General features: G+C 51.8%; 6 protein-coding genes across 6 annotated transcripts in view; 3 read left to right on the forward strand and 3 right to left on the reverse strand.

Annotated features, from left to right (window-relative positions):
- Positions 1 to 2,104: 2,104 nt before the first annotated feature.
- gprM lies at positions 2,105 to 3,689 on the forward strand (the record flags this gene model as incomplete). The annotated part of the gene is made up of 3 exons (XM_026746097.1): positions 2,105 to 2,180; positions 2,237 to 2,320; positions 2,380 to 3,689. 3 exons carry the CDS (start codon positions 2,105 to 2,107, stop codon positions 3,687 to 3,689), a joined length of 1,470 nt encoding a protein of 489 aa, XP_026605093.1.
- A 2,486-nt stretch (positions 3,690 to 6,175) lies between these two features.
- DSM5745_04082 (splicing factor u2af large subunit) lies at positions 6,176 to 8,135 on the reverse strand (the record flags this gene model as incomplete). The annotated part of the gene is made up of 6 exons (XM_026746098.1): positions 6,176 to 6,202; positions 6,249 to 6,460; positions 6,512 to 7,378; positions 7,423 to 7,975; positions 8,024 to 8,055; positions 8,108 to 8,135. The coding sequence occupies 6 exons, from the start codon at positions 8,133 to 8,135 to the stop codon at positions 6,176 to 6,178; spliced, it is 1,719 nt and encodes a 572-aa protein (XP_026605094.1).
- A 383-nt stretch (positions 8,136 to 8,518) lies between these two features.
- Positions 8,519 to 9,854, forward strand: DSM5745_04083 (8-oxoguanine glycosylase OGG1; the record flags this gene model as incomplete). The annotated part of the gene is made up of 3 exons (XM_026746099.1): positions 8,519 to 8,613; positions 8,658 to 9,415; positions 9,466 to 9,854. The coding sequence occupies 3 exons, from the start codon at positions 8,519 to 8,521 to the stop codon at positions 9,852 to 9,854; spliced, it is 1,242 nt and encodes a 413-aa protein (XP_026605095.1).
- A 967-nt stretch (positions 9,855 to 10,821) lies between these two features.
- DSM5745_04084 (fanconi-associated nuclease 1) lies at positions 10,822 to 13,414 on the reverse strand (the record flags this gene model as incomplete). The annotated part of the gene is made up of 3 exons (XM_026746100.1): positions 10,822 to 11,331; positions 11,387 to 12,851; positions 12,909 to 13,414. The coding sequence occupies 3 exons, from the start codon at positions 13,412 to 13,414 to the stop codon at positions 10,822 to 10,824; spliced, it is 2,481 nt and encodes an 826-aa protein (XP_026605096.1).
- A 443-nt stretch (positions 13,415 to 13,857) lies between these two features.
- On the forward strand, positions 13,858 to 14,557 carry DSM5745_04085 (DPY30/SDC1 family protein; the record flags this gene model as incomplete). The annotated part of the gene is made up of 2 exons (XM_026746101.1): positions 13,858 to 14,387; positions 14,470 to 14,557. The coding sequence occupies 2 exons, from the start codon at positions 13,858 to 13,860 to the stop codon at positions 14,555 to 14,557; spliced, it is 618 nt and encodes a 205-aa protein (XP_026605097.1).
- Positions 14,558 to 16,202: 1,645 nt separating this feature from the next.
- DSM5745_04086 (RNA recognition motif domain-containing protein) overlaps positions 16,203 to 16,584 on the reverse strand; it is a gene marked incomplete at both ends in the record, with an annotated part of 1,294 nt that continues 912 nt past the window's right edge. The window contains one exon of the mRNA XM_026746102.1: positions 16,203 to 16,453. Coding sequence (XP_026605098.1) covers positions 16,203 to 16,453 — 251 coding nt within the window. The remainder of the gene's footprint in view (positions 16,454 to 16,584) is intronic.

Below are 16,584 nucleotides of genomic sequence, written 5' to 3' on the forward strand. Positions count from 1 at the left end.
TACAAGAAAAGCAGGTGGGGTGAATCATGCTTGACTGCATTTCGATACCTGAAACAAATGGGCAAGCAGATCGACATTGCTTCGATGCTTTGAGAGAACCTAGAAAAGGCGCCGACAATCCATACTTCTTTGCGAAAAAGCCCCTGCGCGCACCCGAGGAACTCGAGGACACTGTGCCAGTATGCCTGATTTTCTGGAACCGGTCCGGAAACCGACTTTCTACCGCATGTTCCATGGATGTTCGTTGGCCAAGAAAGGTACATGTATGCTGATCGAACACACGCGCAGCATGCCCTATTTGAGCTGGTGTATACTGTACAGTGGCCGACATGTGGGCAGTTTGTGCGGCTCTTTCTCAGCGCTCATGATTCAGAACGGACAGCACCACCTTGACCATCAAGTCATTCGCGAGAAGTCCGTGTCAGTGACGTACAAAAGATGCGATGCCATCATACCGGCGTTGTGAAGATCTAGAATGCCTATCCACAAGCCGAAGTGAAACCTTCAGTGAACAGCACTCGCCATATTCCGGAGCGATCGTCGCGTGGCAGAAGTAAGAATCCACTCCATACGTGGAAAGTCGAAAAGTGTCATACTTCGTACCGACGTCGACCCACCGACTCAGTGTGGAGGATAGTCAGAGACGCAGGAGGCCTCAACTCCAGTGGATCTAGCTGCCTCAGGAGTCAGAATATCCCGGTCAGCAGGTGCCATGGATCATGGATCATGGGCCATGGCTAGATACCCAGGCAGAAGACGATCAAAGGCATTATTCAGATTTCAGAAAGAACCAGAATAAGCAGATAAAAACCCCGAAGATGAACGAATATGATTCGCTCATAAAAGAGTAGCCGTGGCACAGCCGAGCTGACAGACGCCGCCATGCGCCAGTAGCCTCGTGCGAGGGGTTGACGACAAGGCACCAGGGGCAAGGTTGCAGCAGCTGCAGCCCGAGTGGCCGTGATGATGAGACGGCCGAAGTTTCTTTCGAAGACAGCGTCAATCAGCATGAGGGAAGCCACGGAACATGCATGGCTAATGCCGCCCTGAAGCGCTAGGCCTGGACTTGATACTGCTTCTGGTATAGCTGGCGGCGAGTGGAGGATGGGCTGACGGAGCCGCGAATCCTTGTCAGCTGCGGGTAAACATCGCTGGGCTGGACGGTCGGGGTCGCTTACTCGAGCTGCTCCTTGAAGAAGGCAATTCACGGAGCAATAGCAGGCGCTGCTATTTCGAGCACGGGGAGACGAAATTTCCGGTGTTCTGCACCCTTTGATCGGAAGAGTTCGTAGCTTTTGTGACATACTCTGTACTCCAGACTCAAGCGATAAGAGACGGAGACTAAAATAGATCGCGGATGGTGAATCGTGGAGCACTTGATGGCGAGCCTCGACGTCGACCGACTGAGACTGAGAGTCTTAGAGGATTCATTGTGGGCGGATAGATTACGGCTGGTAAGATCTGGTATGGTACGGTACCAGCAGTACAGCCCCGCCCAACAATCCTATTCCTCGCCCACTTGGGCCTCATCTTGATACACTTCTCGGTTCTCTCCGGTTGATTGGAACCCATGAGACTCTAGCGTGCTATCCCGATGCATTTCTCTCTCTTCTTTGGATGCGCACTGCTCTGGCTCCCCACCTATCCCTCGCTCCCCCTTGAGGCCAAGCCTGTCTCCGCCGCTGTCTCGAGGGTTCTTTTGCAGCCCTCAATCCAATCATGTCCAGCTGGAGGCAAATCGCGTCGATTTCCGTGCCTGTGAGCGAACGGACCTCCAGCTCGCTCATCATTCGTCCCACGAAAATCTCTTTTCATCGGAGCTGCTGGGGACCGTCACAGACCACTCCGTACTATATCTGGCTGTGTCTCGCCCCTCCCCCATCCATGCCTGTCTTTCCGTCCCCTTCGCCTTGGTGCGAGAACTCGATAATTACGTTGTCTTGTTGCTCAATCGCAATTGTCGCGTGGCTGCGAGCCTCTGCCACGAGGTCTTCAGTCTGAGAGTTATACAGAAAACACCGCAGTCAGAATATGCCCATCACCATCAACGTCGCATTGACCGCATTCGCTACGTTTCAAGAATTCCAAAAGTGACACTCGCAGCATGTCTGGGAACAATTTGAATGGAGAGTGCCCAGTTCCGTACTACCAGGAGTCGCTCTTTGACCCTGATGGTGGATGTACGTTGTTACTCCATGTTTCCAATCTACACTCCACTGACGGATGCGCTCCATAGTTCTCGGAGGACGCCTCTGCCAGGAGTTGGGCAATGTTACCTGCTGCCTGCCATGTCCACAAGCATCGTGGATGTATGGAGAAGGTAAGGCGTCATAGAGACTCGCTACGCTTCTACTATTCTTTCTGACACTGTACTTTCAGAGCTGCAGGAGCAAACGAGAATCGCAAGCTGGGTCTCCGTCGCCGTATTGCCGCTCTGCGTATTCCTACTCGTGTCGTATGCGGTTCTGCCGGCAAAGCGAACACACCGTCACTATCTGAGCATCTGCTTTACCCTGGGCATTTGCTGCATGCAGATCGCCTTCATCATCCCCCTCGGTACGAAGCCGGACCAATGCTACAATGAGATCACGCCCCGAGATATGTACTCCAGCGTATCTTGTGCCTTTACCGGCGCAATGCTGCTCTTCGGCGGATGGGTGGTTGTGGTGTTTAGTTTTATCCGCACCATTGCATTCCATCTTCAAGTTTGCTGGGAGGTGATTCTCGGGCCTCGGTTTATGTGGGGGGCATTCATTTGTGGTCTGGGAGTACCCGTCATCGGAACATCGGTGATGCTTGCCCTGACAGGAGTATCGTTCCGTTTTGGCGATGTGTGCCATATAAACATCGAGAAGAGTTTGCAGGACTACTGGATACCTATCATAGCATTCTCAGGCGCAGCCCTTATTATGCAATTTAGCACCATGGGGTACTGCGTGCACATCTACATCAAGTCCCTTTACGATACTGCGTCGACCACCAACAGCTCAAACATTCCATCCTATACCGCCAGCGCCGTCACTCTCAGCGCTCGTCAAGCATACCGCCGTGTCCGCAAGATCCTCAAGTTACAATGGCGAAGCAACTGCCTCGTTCTCGTCATCCTCGCCAACGTCCTCATTTTTGCCGTGATCTTCATCAAAACAAATAGCCAGACGGAAATGACGCCAGCGAACGTCGAAAAGGCCCTGCCGTGGCTCATGTGCCTCGTAACAAGCGAGGGAGATGCTTCACAATGCTACGACAAAGCCAGGGATTTCGGACCAAACAAAGCAACTCTGCTCACACTTCTCATTCTCTTGACTCTGGTCGGCCTCTGGAACTTTGTCCTATTTGCGCGCCCTTCTATGTTCCTTGGATGGTGGGACTTGCTATTCCGTCCCAATGACCGCGCTCAATTCGAATTCGTCTCTGCGGACGCCCGCAAAAAGCGCAGCGACGCAAGCAACTACGAAATGCTATCACCCTTCAAGAATCCCGAGCCGTATGCAGAGCCATACGCAGAACCCTACGTCCGGGCCCCAAGCCCCGCGTACACCGCACGGACAATGAGTCCGGACCTGAACAACCACTACGGTCGAGACGCACGATACGTACGGCCATCGATGAGCTTTTCCGGGCCACGCCCACCAACGTCACCAGGACGAGACTGGGATCCCGCGTCTACATTTGCGCCGGGCAACCGATGACATCAGTTTCTCTTTTTAACGTTCCATATAATATTCCTCTAAAAGCAGAGCAATGTATATTTACGATGCGCACGACTATACCCTAATTTCTTTCCGTTCAGTCTAACTGTCAGATCTTCTGACATGCATATGCATATTCACCGGCCAAGGCGCCCAGGAGCTATTGAATTTCGCTTCTTTTTTCCTTACTTAACTACGTGTGGCGGGTCAACGTGCTACAGGGGCAGGCCGGAGTATTCAGGAGTCGGCGGAATTCCTAGAACAAGGGCTGGAATAACATACAATAATGAATTCAATTATATCTATGAAAAGCACGTTCTCTTAGGTTCTCGGCAGTTTGAGCCGGAGACAACGTCCAAGGTCGTTGTTCCACGGATGCTCTTCCCTGCAGATCATACGACTCATAATCTATAGCAGTCGATGATAATGAAAGCGAAGTTCACTTCAATAGAGACCTACTGTATCCAATCCGAACTCGGAGTACGCACTACGAGACTACGAGTCCCATTCTATCAGCTATCTATAAATTCGGTAGATCTACACAGTCACCCTTGGTAATCTCCGCCAACGAACCTCGACCAGCGGGACCGTTACGTCTAATTTTTGGGAACACGATGGAAGTATTCTGGAAGCCTCGGCAGTCTCAAGAGCAGTACGCTTCTCAAACCTGACATGCACGATGACTATACATGCAGCACCGCTGTCCCAACCCCAGCCGGGCATGGTTCGGCCTGAAACACCTGCGTCATGGCTTCTCCCCCCGTCCAGGTCTTACTGTATACTTAGTTCACGCACATGGTTTGACATAGAATGCAAGGAATGGTTCTCCCCCACGTGGGAGTACGGAGTACCTAGGATCTCTGAAACTCCCGCGCCGAACCTCGCTCAAGACCAAGTTCAACGAACGTTACGAAACACGCCCAGCCCAGCCACATGATACAACGCTCATGCAGCTCCGTACATACGGTAGACATCTTAGCCTCGGGCCTCGCATCTAGAAGGTTTTTTTGGCCTTCCATTCGGATTATCCTTGCGAGGGTCTGGTCTACCGTAATCGTAAGCGGAGTCTCTTTTCGTTACACAAGTGACAGGCATAAAGCGCACAATGTGTCTGTTTTGGGTATTCCCCCGCTGAGTGTAGGAGTCGGCTTTGCCGTTGACCATAACCTACCCTTGTCTGTTCTTTGTTGAAAACTTGAAATGTACTGTTGTAGTATGTTGTCCGTTTGACCCAGGATGCCGGGACTTTGGGTTTCGATCATGCTATCAGACTGTGGCGGGGGACGCTCACAATCACAACTCCGTACTCCAGAGTCCTGGTGTCGGGCTCGCTGTAACCAGGGCCTCGACTGTACCTGTCAGACTTTAGCGCAGAGTCAAATTGAGTAGCTAAGCCTCTGTTCTGTTAGTAGTAGCTGGAGGTGAGACTGCAGTCCGGAGTAAGCGTTACGCTATTTCCGAGGTCCCTTCCGAGATGGAGATGGAGGCTTAGCAAGCCTACAGGGTATACCATATGGATAGGGTACCCTCGGACTCGGGGTAAGACAGTATAGGCAGGTGGGTATTTCCATATGCTATCTAAGTGATATGAATAGGGCTTGGGACTGGGTTTAATCTATTTCAATTTATCTCATCTCATCGGAGTATTTGGGTGCGTATCTGTATCTGTAATACGCCGTCAAAAACAAGAAACATAACCAATTTGCAGCAAATCCTTCGACTCCAGAAGCGAACAGGTTCATTGTTCATTTCGCCGCGTCCCACAATGCCATTTATGTTAATATGGATTATAGATGCCGAAGGCCAAATTGTGATCTATCATGTTACTCAATCTCAATCGCATCGCATCGCAATATCGAATCGAACTACTCTACCCGCACCCCGTGGGGACACAGAACGTGGTCCCATAACGTGGCTCGGTATCTAGTTTCTCTTCTTGCCTCTTTCAGGTGGTCCAATTTGTCGGAGAAGCCGTATGTCGCGTTATTTACTTCGGGCAATTGAGGGATTTGATTGGATTTGGATTGCTTGGCTTTTGCCTCGGTCTGGGAGGTTGGGACTACTATTGACAGGGGATACTAGGATGACGGATTTCAGTAGTGGAGGTCAATGAGGGGTTGTCTCCTTGTGAATCCTACTTCCATGTGATGACCCACGGTAGAGCATCTCGAGGAGCGGGATTCGGAATCCAGTCAGACTATTGCATCCAGGATCCCTAGTTGGAGGTCCGGTATAATTTGATAATGGAAGGCTAAACTAGTTCTCCGCACTGACATTTAACGGCTTGACAGCCAGACTATCGACTACTAGTGCAAACGGACCAGAAAAGGGTTTGATTTTTGCATTGATCGCTATGGTACATCATTAACCCAAGGACAAACCTGACCGACCCTGCGTTACTGTAAATCTCCCGGGAATCTCAGATGGGAAGGTTAGGATAGAAAACATCGTGGAATTAACAAGCCAGAAGGCGTCGAGATCTGCTACTACCAGGCGTTGACGTCGAAGTTTTCCTGCAATCGTTAGACATTGCCGTTATGTGGAATACGAGAGTCTTACCTCGGAGAAATACGTCGTGACGACAGTTCTGTCAGAGAACTTTCTGCCCGCGAGCGATTTCAGAGCCGCTGTTGTTGCTTCAACAGTCTCGAACTTGACGAAGATCTTGCCCACACCGGGGGACTGTCGGCTACCGCCTGAGGGACGGGGGATCTTCAGTTCAAGGACAGGACCAAACTTGGAACACTCCTCGCGCACGTCGTCGCAAATTTCTATCGCGGTCAGCGTCCGTTACTGCGATCATTTCCTAGAGATAAACCTACCCTCGTAATCCTCGCCGTCCATGAGCTCCTCCGGCGTTACCATGTTCAGCAGCTGCAGCACCCGGCTGGTCTCGAGATCCTGGGAAGTCGTCTTGGCGAACATAGACATCGCGTTGACTCCCATGTCCAACCCAGCTGCCTGAGTCATTCCAATACTGGCTCGGACAACCTTGAGATGTCGGTCTCCCAGCTCCATGCCGTTGAGACCCTGAACAGCGATGGTGGTAGTGTTAGGATCGGCGTATTCGCAGAACGCGATACCCCGGGACTCCTCAGTCGAAGAGTCTTTGACCAGAACAAAGGACTTCAGCTCGCCGAAGGACTTGAGCAGCATTGTGACCGGCTCTTCTGGGATGTACTGCGGAATATTCGAGACACAGATCTTATTGGGTGAATCTGGAACATCCTTCATCAAAGATCCTCCCTCGAGCTCCTGCTCAGCAAGGTTGGGGACGATGTAGTCCTTGGGACGTCGCACTTCCAAACCCTGGGCTGCCCCGTTTGCCCCGTTACTCTCCTGCTCTCCCATGGTAATCCCATCGAATGCAAGCGCTATAGTAGTGTCGCTGGGCGACTTGAATTCAAGCAGTGCATAGGTGTGGTCGTCTGAGACCTGGGCAGAAATGCACGGGTCGATGCTTTGGATGACATTGAGCCCGTTGAGTTGAAGGTTGAAGAAAGAGACCAAGGATTCCGAAGTCGCGCTCGGAGGTAGGTTGTACACGAAGAGGCGTTTGGACTGTCGGGAGTTGGACGGCTTGAGGGCTGAGGTATCTGCGGTGCCACCACCAGGCTGGTTCATGAAAGCCTGAAGGCGGCTGGGGTCCATCGGCTGTTGTCGAGGAGCTCCGGGGAGGGGGAACATGCCTAAATTGTCAGCTGTGCTCTGACTGAACAGAAGTAAATCGTACCTGATAGCTTCGCCTGCTCCGCGGTGACATTTTCGTATCCAGGGGGCTTGATGTCCCACTGCGTGAGGCGGCGCTTTCGCGTCAATACCGACTGCACATCGGTCAAGTCGGGCGTCGGCTCCCTCTTGCGCGAAGGAGACGGACTCCTCTTTCGGTCTCTCCTTTCTCCTCCTCCGCCGCCGCCGCCGCCGCCGCCGCGCTCCCGGTCGCCGCGCTCTCTTCGGGGCCGATCCTCGAACAAATCTCTGTCTCTCTCTCGACGCGATGGTCGCTCGTCATAGTCTCTGCGTCGGCGATCGCCCCGGTCGCCCCGGTCGCCCCGGTCGCCCCGGTCGCCTCGATCACCCCGGTCACCTCGGTCACCTCTTTCCCGATCATACTCCCGATCGTCCCGACGGCTCGAGTAGCGATCCTCCCGTTCCCTTGCACGGTAGTCACGGCTGGAAGAGTATGAATCGGCTTCGGCTTCGCGTCGGGAGCTTCTGGCTCCGTAATGCGGCGATCTCGACCGTCTTCTCTCCCCTCGGTCTCCGCGTTCACGTCGTTCATCGCGCTATGCAAATGTTAATAGAGCTTGGTTGACTTCAGACGTAACACTCACGTAGTGGTCTCTTGACCGACCGGAGTCCGCACCTAAGTAAATTAGTTCCTGCCGTATAAATCATCCAGTTGAACAACAACTCACCCCTAGACGAGTAGGTATCACCGTTCATCTTGAAACCAGCGCGATCTCACTTTTGTGAGCTCCTTTTGATCTTTGTCTCGGGCGGCAACACAGCGGTCGAGTCTTTGTCGAGGGGCCGGCAAAGCTAGTAAGATTGATATGGGTTTCAAAAGCAGTCTGGATATGCTAAGGAATGCGATCGAGAGGACGGCGAACGATCTTTAGATAAAAGCTGCGCTGGACGAAAACTCATTGACCTGGCTCTCAGAATCTCGATCGGCGCGAGCAGCAGATTACCTAAGCCAGTTCCAGTTAGCCTGCTTTTGGCGGTAGGCTCACCGCTTTCTATCCACAGAACTCACATGGCAGAATCATCTATTCTGTGTTCCCCATTGACGTGGGTTCACAGCTTCATCCTGCTACTTTATCACAATGACCGTGGGCACCTTCTCGGAATGGCGCAAGCTGTCAATTAGCCTCAGCGAACTTTGCATAAACACTACCCTACGATGTGGCCAGTCATTTCGGTACTTTGACCTCATATCTCGGTACCCAGCTGCTAACTTGGCAGATGGCACAAAGTCCCTGATAATGACGAATGGCGCTGCGTTCTCTACGGCCGTCTCGTCTGCCTCAAGCAAGACCCAACGCACCTCCACTACAGGACCTACGTCAATCCCAAGATCTCAAGCTCAACAAACGACGGCGAACCCGAAGACACCACATTGGACATCATCAAGCACTACTTCAACCTGAACTCAAACCTAACAACCCTCTATGCACAATGGTCTTCGTCAGACCCGAACTTCCGCAAGAAAGCCTCTCAGTTCACCGGCATTCGCATCCTCCGCCAAGACGCTTGGGAAGCCCTAATCTCGTTCATCTGCAGCAGCAATAACAACATCACGCGGATTGGGCAGATGGTTGAGAAGCTGTGTTTGAACTACGGCGCCCACGTCGCGGATGTCGATGGCCGTGCATATCATGATTTTCCGTCTCCGGGGCGATTAGCGGAGGATGGGGGTGTTGAGGCACGATTGCGGAGTTTAGGGTTTGGGTATCGCGCGAAGTATATATACCAAACGGCGGTCATTGTTGCAAAGCAAAAAGAGAGCGGGTGGTTGAATTCATTGCGAAACCCCGAGGCCCCAGCTTTTGGGGTTGAGGCCGTCGTTGGTCAGGAAGAGGAGATGCCGCCTGAGGGGAGGAGTGGGTATCGCGAGGCGCATGAGAAGTTGCTTGAGCTGCAAGGTGTTGGGCCCAAGGTTGCCGATTGTGTGTCCTTGATGGGGCTGGGATGGGGCGAGTCTGTGCCAGTCGATACTCATGGTATGTTCCACTCAATGTCCTGTCTCTTTTCCAAGGACTGACTGGTGTAGTATGGCAAATCGCCCACAGAGACTACAAGTTCGGCAAGGGCTCGCACAAGTCCCTAACTAAGGCTACATATGATGCCGTGGGGAACCATTTCCGCAAACTCTGGGGCAAAGAAGCGGGATGGGCTCATAGCGTGTTGTTCACTGCCGATCTGAAGACGTTCTCAGACCGGTTGGTTGCCACGACGAAACAGGAGAAGGTTGAGGTGAAAGTAAAGGAAGAAGAAACGGATCGAACCGAAATCCTTGCAACGACGACCGAGACAAATGTCTCCTTGAAGAGGGCTGTGGATGAGGATAAGATCAAGCTGGAGCCTGACGACAAGAAAGTCAAGCTAGAAACGAACTCTGTCCCTGGCACGCGAAGAAGCTCAAGACGGCTACGACGATAGACCTGGGCTACGTTGTCAAGTTGATCCAGCCAAGGGCTTCTCTTAGGCGCAATGGAATGATGCCCTCACGGCGCACGTACACGAGATCTCCGTCATCCAGCAACTGGAACCCTGCGTTCCGCGCATCCCGAAAAAGCACTCTGGCTTTAATGCCATTCCACAGAGAGACTGGAACAAAGCCTGCCTGCCAGCGCATCACTATGCTCAATTCCCCCATTTTGGCCATGGTGCAACTAGGGACACCTCATCTCGGCGTCGAAGAACGATTCTTCTAGCCAGATTTTTCATCCCAGCAGCTATGCCTGTGCTCGTGAGAACCCTGCAATATATCTCGGCGAAAAGAGAGCAAGAAGACCATTGTTTACTTGCTTAGAATCTTAAGCTTTGCTGCGAATGGAGAGGACGTGGATTCAATTACTTCGCGGTTCATTATGGGACTGAGCACTGTACCATACAAGCAATGCTTGCAACGGATACCGGATTATCGGTTCTTGGATCCCCAAGGTTGCTCTCCGGACCTTTCCTGAACATATGTCACACCTTTACATGTCTACTTTTATAGACAATTACATCTATCAGTCACAATGTACAGTTATTCGCGCGATCAAGTTCAATCAACGAATTGACACGGCGCATGATAGCATTGCCCAGATGTCAGATACTTTTTCAACATGTTAATGAATTCTGAGATTGTCGCTTACGGACCCCGGCCAAGACCTTCCATGTCCCTGTCATAGCTGATTATTGAGCTTGCGGGGATTTTGCATGAGGAGGGAAGGACAGCGCCTTGGAGTAACTGTAATGGGTAGGTCCTAGGAGCTATATGTGACTTACACCATGATGCATGTTTGTGCATAATTTATGTCCATGTAAATACACTATGTCAAGTGATATACAAAATCTATATGCCAGCCACACCAACCAAAGCGCCAACCAATCCAATCCGAGACTCCAAAGACCAAACCATTTAAACCCTCCTAACCTCCCTCGCAACCGCATTACAAAGCTCAACCCTAACCCCAACACCAAGCAGGACATGGATCCAGAGCCGTTGGGTGTCACTCAAGCGATCATTGACACTCTTCACCTCAACAAAACACACCTCCTTCTTCTCGACACTCCAAAGGAACAAATCCGGCACGCCGCCACCTCTCGCCTGATACTCCTGCGCCATGATCTTGCAGATTGCAGCGAGTGCCTCGCCCTTGAAACACTCTGCTATCTCTAGCAGGTCTTCAAGCGGGAAGGACCAGTCCAGGCCGATGGCGCAGGGCTGGATCTCTGAGTACTGGGCGTGAACGGCGCGGATGAGAGAGGGGGCGTCGCCGTTGGTGATTTGCACGAGGCGGTGGTTTATCTCTGAGGCGCGCGAGGGGTAGAAGGCGTCTGTGTGTAGGTCTAATGGGCAGGTTTGGAAGATTGTTTGGAAGACGTTGGGGATGTAGGTGAAGATTATGTCGTAGAAGAGGTAGGCGAACTAATCATGTCCATGGTTAGCATGTAGCTCAAGTATAGGAGTGGCGGCGGCTTACTAGTGTTCGAAGAATCCCGCCCTCAGAGTGGTATCCCTTCCAGCCGTTATCTCGGTACCAGCTGAGACACATGGCTTCGACTCGACATTCGGCGCCGTCTTCGCGCTCGTCGATCCAGATGGTTGGTCCGCTGCGTTTAGGGGTGGGTGTGAGTGTGTCATCGTCGTTTTTTTTGTCCTTGACGAGGGGTGGTGTTCGAATCGGGGTATCCTCGCGCTCAACCTGGATGCCCTCGACTGTACGTTCTTCGGGCTTGGAGAGCGCGACGTGCCCGAAATCATGCTGCTCTCGCTTGACAACCTTCAGTGCTTTCTCGAGCTTTTGGATCCGTTTCTGTAAGTCATGATGGTATATCAAGTGGCAGGATGGGTCTTCAAGGCCTTCCTCGCATGTGCGTAACGCGATGCGTCTCCAGTGTTTCTTCTGAGCTTCTTCATTGCGCCCCTCGGATGGCATCAGGGTCCACATGTAGCGCTCCTCTAAGAGCGCCTTGCGCTGGTACCATGCGCCGCGTCGAGCGGGGTGAAATAGCCGCTGGTCTAGTAGTTCAGATATAAGTCTATGTTCCTCCTTGTACTCTTTAAAGCGACCAAGGGGATGGAGGCCCTTATGCAGGATTCTTGTGTATACCCAAGCGGGTGAGAAGCGGCGTAAGTATGCGCCTTCTCCGCATTCATAAATGGTATCCTCCTTCTGCTGTTCCTGTTCGAGAAGGGTCCTCCATCGAGGGTAAATCTTGTAAGCCAAGTCTTTGATCTCCTGTAGTCGGTCTCTTGTTGGTGTCCCACTGAATTCGAGGAAGTTATCTATCTTGTACTGAGTCCGTAAAGCAGATTCAAACTCGAGGAGAATATCCCTTGACGGAAATATTGAGCTGGAGCGGCAAACGACGAACTCAGGGAAGTTCCGGCGGGATATCTTCGCAAGAATGATAGTGGTGAGTGATTTCTCCGTCCACTCGGTCGATCGGTAGAAAACAAGATGGACCCGCTCGAAGAGTTCATAAGGACTGGACGCGAGCCGAATACAATCCCCCGTGTAGTCAAGAATCTTCTTAACAAAGTGCTCTTCTCGATTTGAGTTATTCGAGGTGTTCCATCCGAGTCCGGTTTGCTTCTGGCTCGACTTGTGTAATGCCGTGATAAGCTCTTGCTTGGACTTTCCCTGCACCTTGGCTTCCTTCGCGAGGACTTTCAACTCATCGAGTAGTAGCATTGATGACGCTTCTTCCACAGTGGCGATCTCATCAGCCGTATCAGCAAAGCGGAACTCGCCACTCAAGCCTATGTCAGATGGGGACGAGGTATCTGACGAGCTCTCATTGTCCGAAAATTCCGAAGTAGAGAGGTCTCTAGTCTTTTGTAAATCCGCGACCACTTGCGGCACATCAGCAATATCCGAGTAATAGCCCAACCTATTGACCCGATGCCACGCTGACGTCTTGCGCAAGAAAAGGCGAACATATCTAAACAATCGGTCAGTTGATCCTCTCAACCAAGAACAGGGTCGTCCAGAAACATACAGATATTGCGACTCATAGGATAATTCCCTCCAGTGGCGAAACACCTCTTTCTCAGAGTCACTGAAAAGATGCGCCTCTTCAGCTAGAACTGTATCCAGAGCGAGGTTGAACGCATCCACGTATATCGAGCTCTTTCCCTTTCGCCACTTGCCGTCCCGCATCCTCTCCTGCAGAGACAGTTCCTTATCCTCGCCATCCTCCGCTTTCTGTGAAGACTCATACTCCTCTATTGCCTGGGTATCTGTATTGATGGCAGGAAGAGCGGACTCGAGCTCGGTCTGGCTGCCTGGAATGGCATCTTCGCCGTCATTCAACGGTTCTTCGTCGGCAGAGGCAAGCGATATCGAGTTCTCGGTCTTGAGGGTCGAGGTTTCGTCTGATGGCAACTTTCCGAAGACTCTTTCGATTTCTCGTTTCGGCTTCGTTTGAGGCGTGGAAACTTCAGGTGTGACTTTTCGACGCTTTACTGATGAGCGACTTGTATCCCAGTAGTCAAGAAGGGACATTCTGTTGAAGGGTTCGTGGTTTAAAGATCGAAGTTGAGAGGCACATCCGTTGATATTCGCGCGTTATCGATATATATTTCGGACCGCGAGCGAGTACATTTCCACAACAAATTTGTAGGAATAAAAAAGGGAAATTCAGGACAAACAACCAGGATAGAGACCAAAAGGATAATCAATTATCCAAGACCCCCAACCCCCGCCTTGTCGTTGTCGTTCTGCCTCTGCTCGATAAGAACCAGAGCCGTGATGCGTCAGCCGGAGACGTGACGGCGAAACACGAGATCACGTGATCAATTTAAGCTGCATGAGCGAAACACCAATCCGACGCCCAGTGCGCTGGGGAGGCAGCTGAGCGTACAAACATTGCCATTCACCAAGATTCCAGCTAGCAAACGCCATAGCGACCCATTTCCAGCCAGTTACTGCCTATACCATCAGCAGCCATGACCGAAAACGCCCCAGTAAGTCCAATACCCCACACGACCTCTCCGCCATCTTCTCCGCCCTCGCATTCTCAAATACTGCCCACAATTCAAAGGTTTCTCTTCTGCGCTCAACACCCTCAATCCACTGCTCTCAATCCACCAGACTTAATTGCTCATAATACCCGCCAGACAACGACCGAATCCGTCGCGTACCCGCCTACTTCCCACCCGAACTTCAATCCTTCCTCGTACTATACGCCCCCAGACCCAGCACCAGCACCACATCCACCACCATCAGCAGGACACCCACGAAGCCTCTTCCGAACGCCAACTCCAAACCCAAACCCAAACCCATCGATATCAACGCCAACGCCAATGGCCAACGAAAACGCCCAAATGTCCTCGTCCGGCGCCGGCGCCGCACACACCCCAACCGCCGACTCCGTCGCCTCAACAGTGCGGCCCGGCGGCGCCCCAGCGCGCGTCTACATGAACGAGAAGATCGTGCCGTATTTGCTGGAGGGGATGAAGACTGTTACGAAGGAGCAGTATGTTGCCCTCTAACTATTACTTACATTACCTGTTGGGTGGTTGGGTCTTTTAGATGGCGATCGCTAACCGGGAAGTCAGACCTGCGAATCCCTTGCGTGTGTTGGGCGAGTTCCTTATCCAGAAGAGTAATGAGGTTGAGGGGCAGTCCGGGAGGGCGCCGGAGTAGCCGGCTGTCAACGGTGGTGGGATATGATTTGTTGCGGATATAATATCTTAGTGGTTCTGCAGGCGCATTGAACTCTCCGCGGGCGGTTGGTTAAGTTGAGGCGGATATAGCTTATTCGTCCTTTCACTAAGATCAATGGCGCTTCCTGCTTCTCTCTTCGTCACGAAGCCCATGCGCATTCCTTCGTTGCGCGCAACATTGTTCCTTTGGGCTCGTCGATTCGGATGACAAGACAGGTCTACTGCTACACGTGTGTTCATCTTGAAGAAGTGAAGCGAGTGTTTACAAAGAGCACAGAAAACGAGAGGGCGCCTTGGATGTCCTGAGATGCCGCCTTTGCGCCAGAAAAGAGCTGAACGTCATTAAATCCACTAATTGGGGCGATCAGAAATGCAGTAAATGATTGGTAAATTTCTATCTCTAGCTCTAAATAGAAAGCTGATACCAATCAAACCATGAGAAGTTCGAAGAACAGAGTGCAATGATCCATGTGCTGGGAGTAGTAAGATTCATGCGTCTTCTGATGGCAGCGGTTAGTGCGACTCAGGAATCGAGCATAAGGGACAATCCCAGTGGCGACTACAACGGTGGAATGACATGAAAACCCGCGTCGAAGTGAAAGGTGAAGATTAGCAGCCCCATCATTCAAGGCACAACCCCAATCCCAGGAGAAGCAGTTTCCCATGGCCGCTAGACAGCGCACTTGAGGTACTCTTAGAATCCGTGTCGACGCGACGGCGATAATGACGGCGCGCCCTGAGGTATGGATTAGCACTCGTCACCATAGCTTACCTTCCGAAGATCCAGTCCTCGTTAGGCAAGGCAGAGGGCTGAAATAAATGATATGGTGCGCCGCATTACGTTGAGCCCGTGCGCAAGTCGACTTCTAAGGCGAGAGTGGCTGCCGTAACACTCGCAGTACTACAGGCACAAACAACGGTATGGCGGACTGGCGGAACGTGGCCGAACTCCATGTCGTGTGCTTGCTGGTATGAGGGCGAGCGAGTGCATGCATGACAGATTTAATGTGCTCCTGGCCGAATACAATCGAGTCGTTACGTAGAAAATGTTGTATAAGACGAAACATAGGCGAACAGCTGACTAGCGAGATAACGACCCAATTTTCCGGTGAAGCTGAAAATGTAGAAGTGCTGACCCATCTGACAATCCGAGGAATTACAACGTTGATAGAAAATCCTGCACTTCCCTGCCGCCATAGATTCCGGTGTATCGAGCGAAATAACATAGAAATATCAGCCTGCGTCCGATGGGAGTTGGTGACTTTCGAGTAATGTCCTAGTTTCCAGTTGCAGGACTGGGGACGGTCGAATGGCCGCTAGCTGACGACGTTCCGAGTTCGCTCAACAGGATTTGAGAATTCGACGACTTTTCTTCCGTAAAAACAAATAAATGACGCCCAAGCGTTGACTTGTTGAGACGACCCCAACGAGTTGTGCCATTCGAGAAAACAGAAAAAGATCATACCGGGGGGAACATGAAAACGGTGTGAAAGGTGTACAACATTAAGGACAAGGAGGAAGGGGAAAGGGCGAGATATCAAAAGAAACACATAGGAAAGAGTTTCGAGTCGTGTGCCACCCTGCCTAGGCGGGAAGGCATTTGTTGAAAACTGGCAAATACCGACCTACCTACCCGCGTACCGATCTTCACCACCACGAGGTTCATAAGAACGGCCGGGATACGGTTCGCGAGAAGGAGCACCGTGTCCGTAACTGGGAGGGTTAGCATCACGGTCATAGTAGCCACGGCGTTCGTCACCACGACGATCATCGCGGCGTTCATCACGGCCGTACCGTTCCTCACGGCCGCCGGAGGAGGAGGCGTAGCGATCAGCTCCACCGCGGTATCCACCACTTCCACTGCCACCAGGGCCGCCTGCATTAGGGATGGACAAAATGGCTGACGGTAATTACGGAAAGTTGAAATTTAAGGATTTTTTCGGTAAGGAATGATTCCTGACGAAAGAATAAAATCACGTGACTTGCCGCCTCCTAATCGGGTTAGCG

This window comes from Aspergillus mulundensis (genome assembly GCF_003369625.1).
Source record: "Aspergillus mulundensis strain DSM 5745 chromosome Unknown scaffold_3, whole genome shotgun sequence".
Classification (NCBI taxonomy): domain Eukaryota; kingdom Fungi; phylum Ascomycota; class Eurotiomycetes; order Eurotiales; family Aspergillaceae; genus Aspergillus; species Aspergillus mulundensis.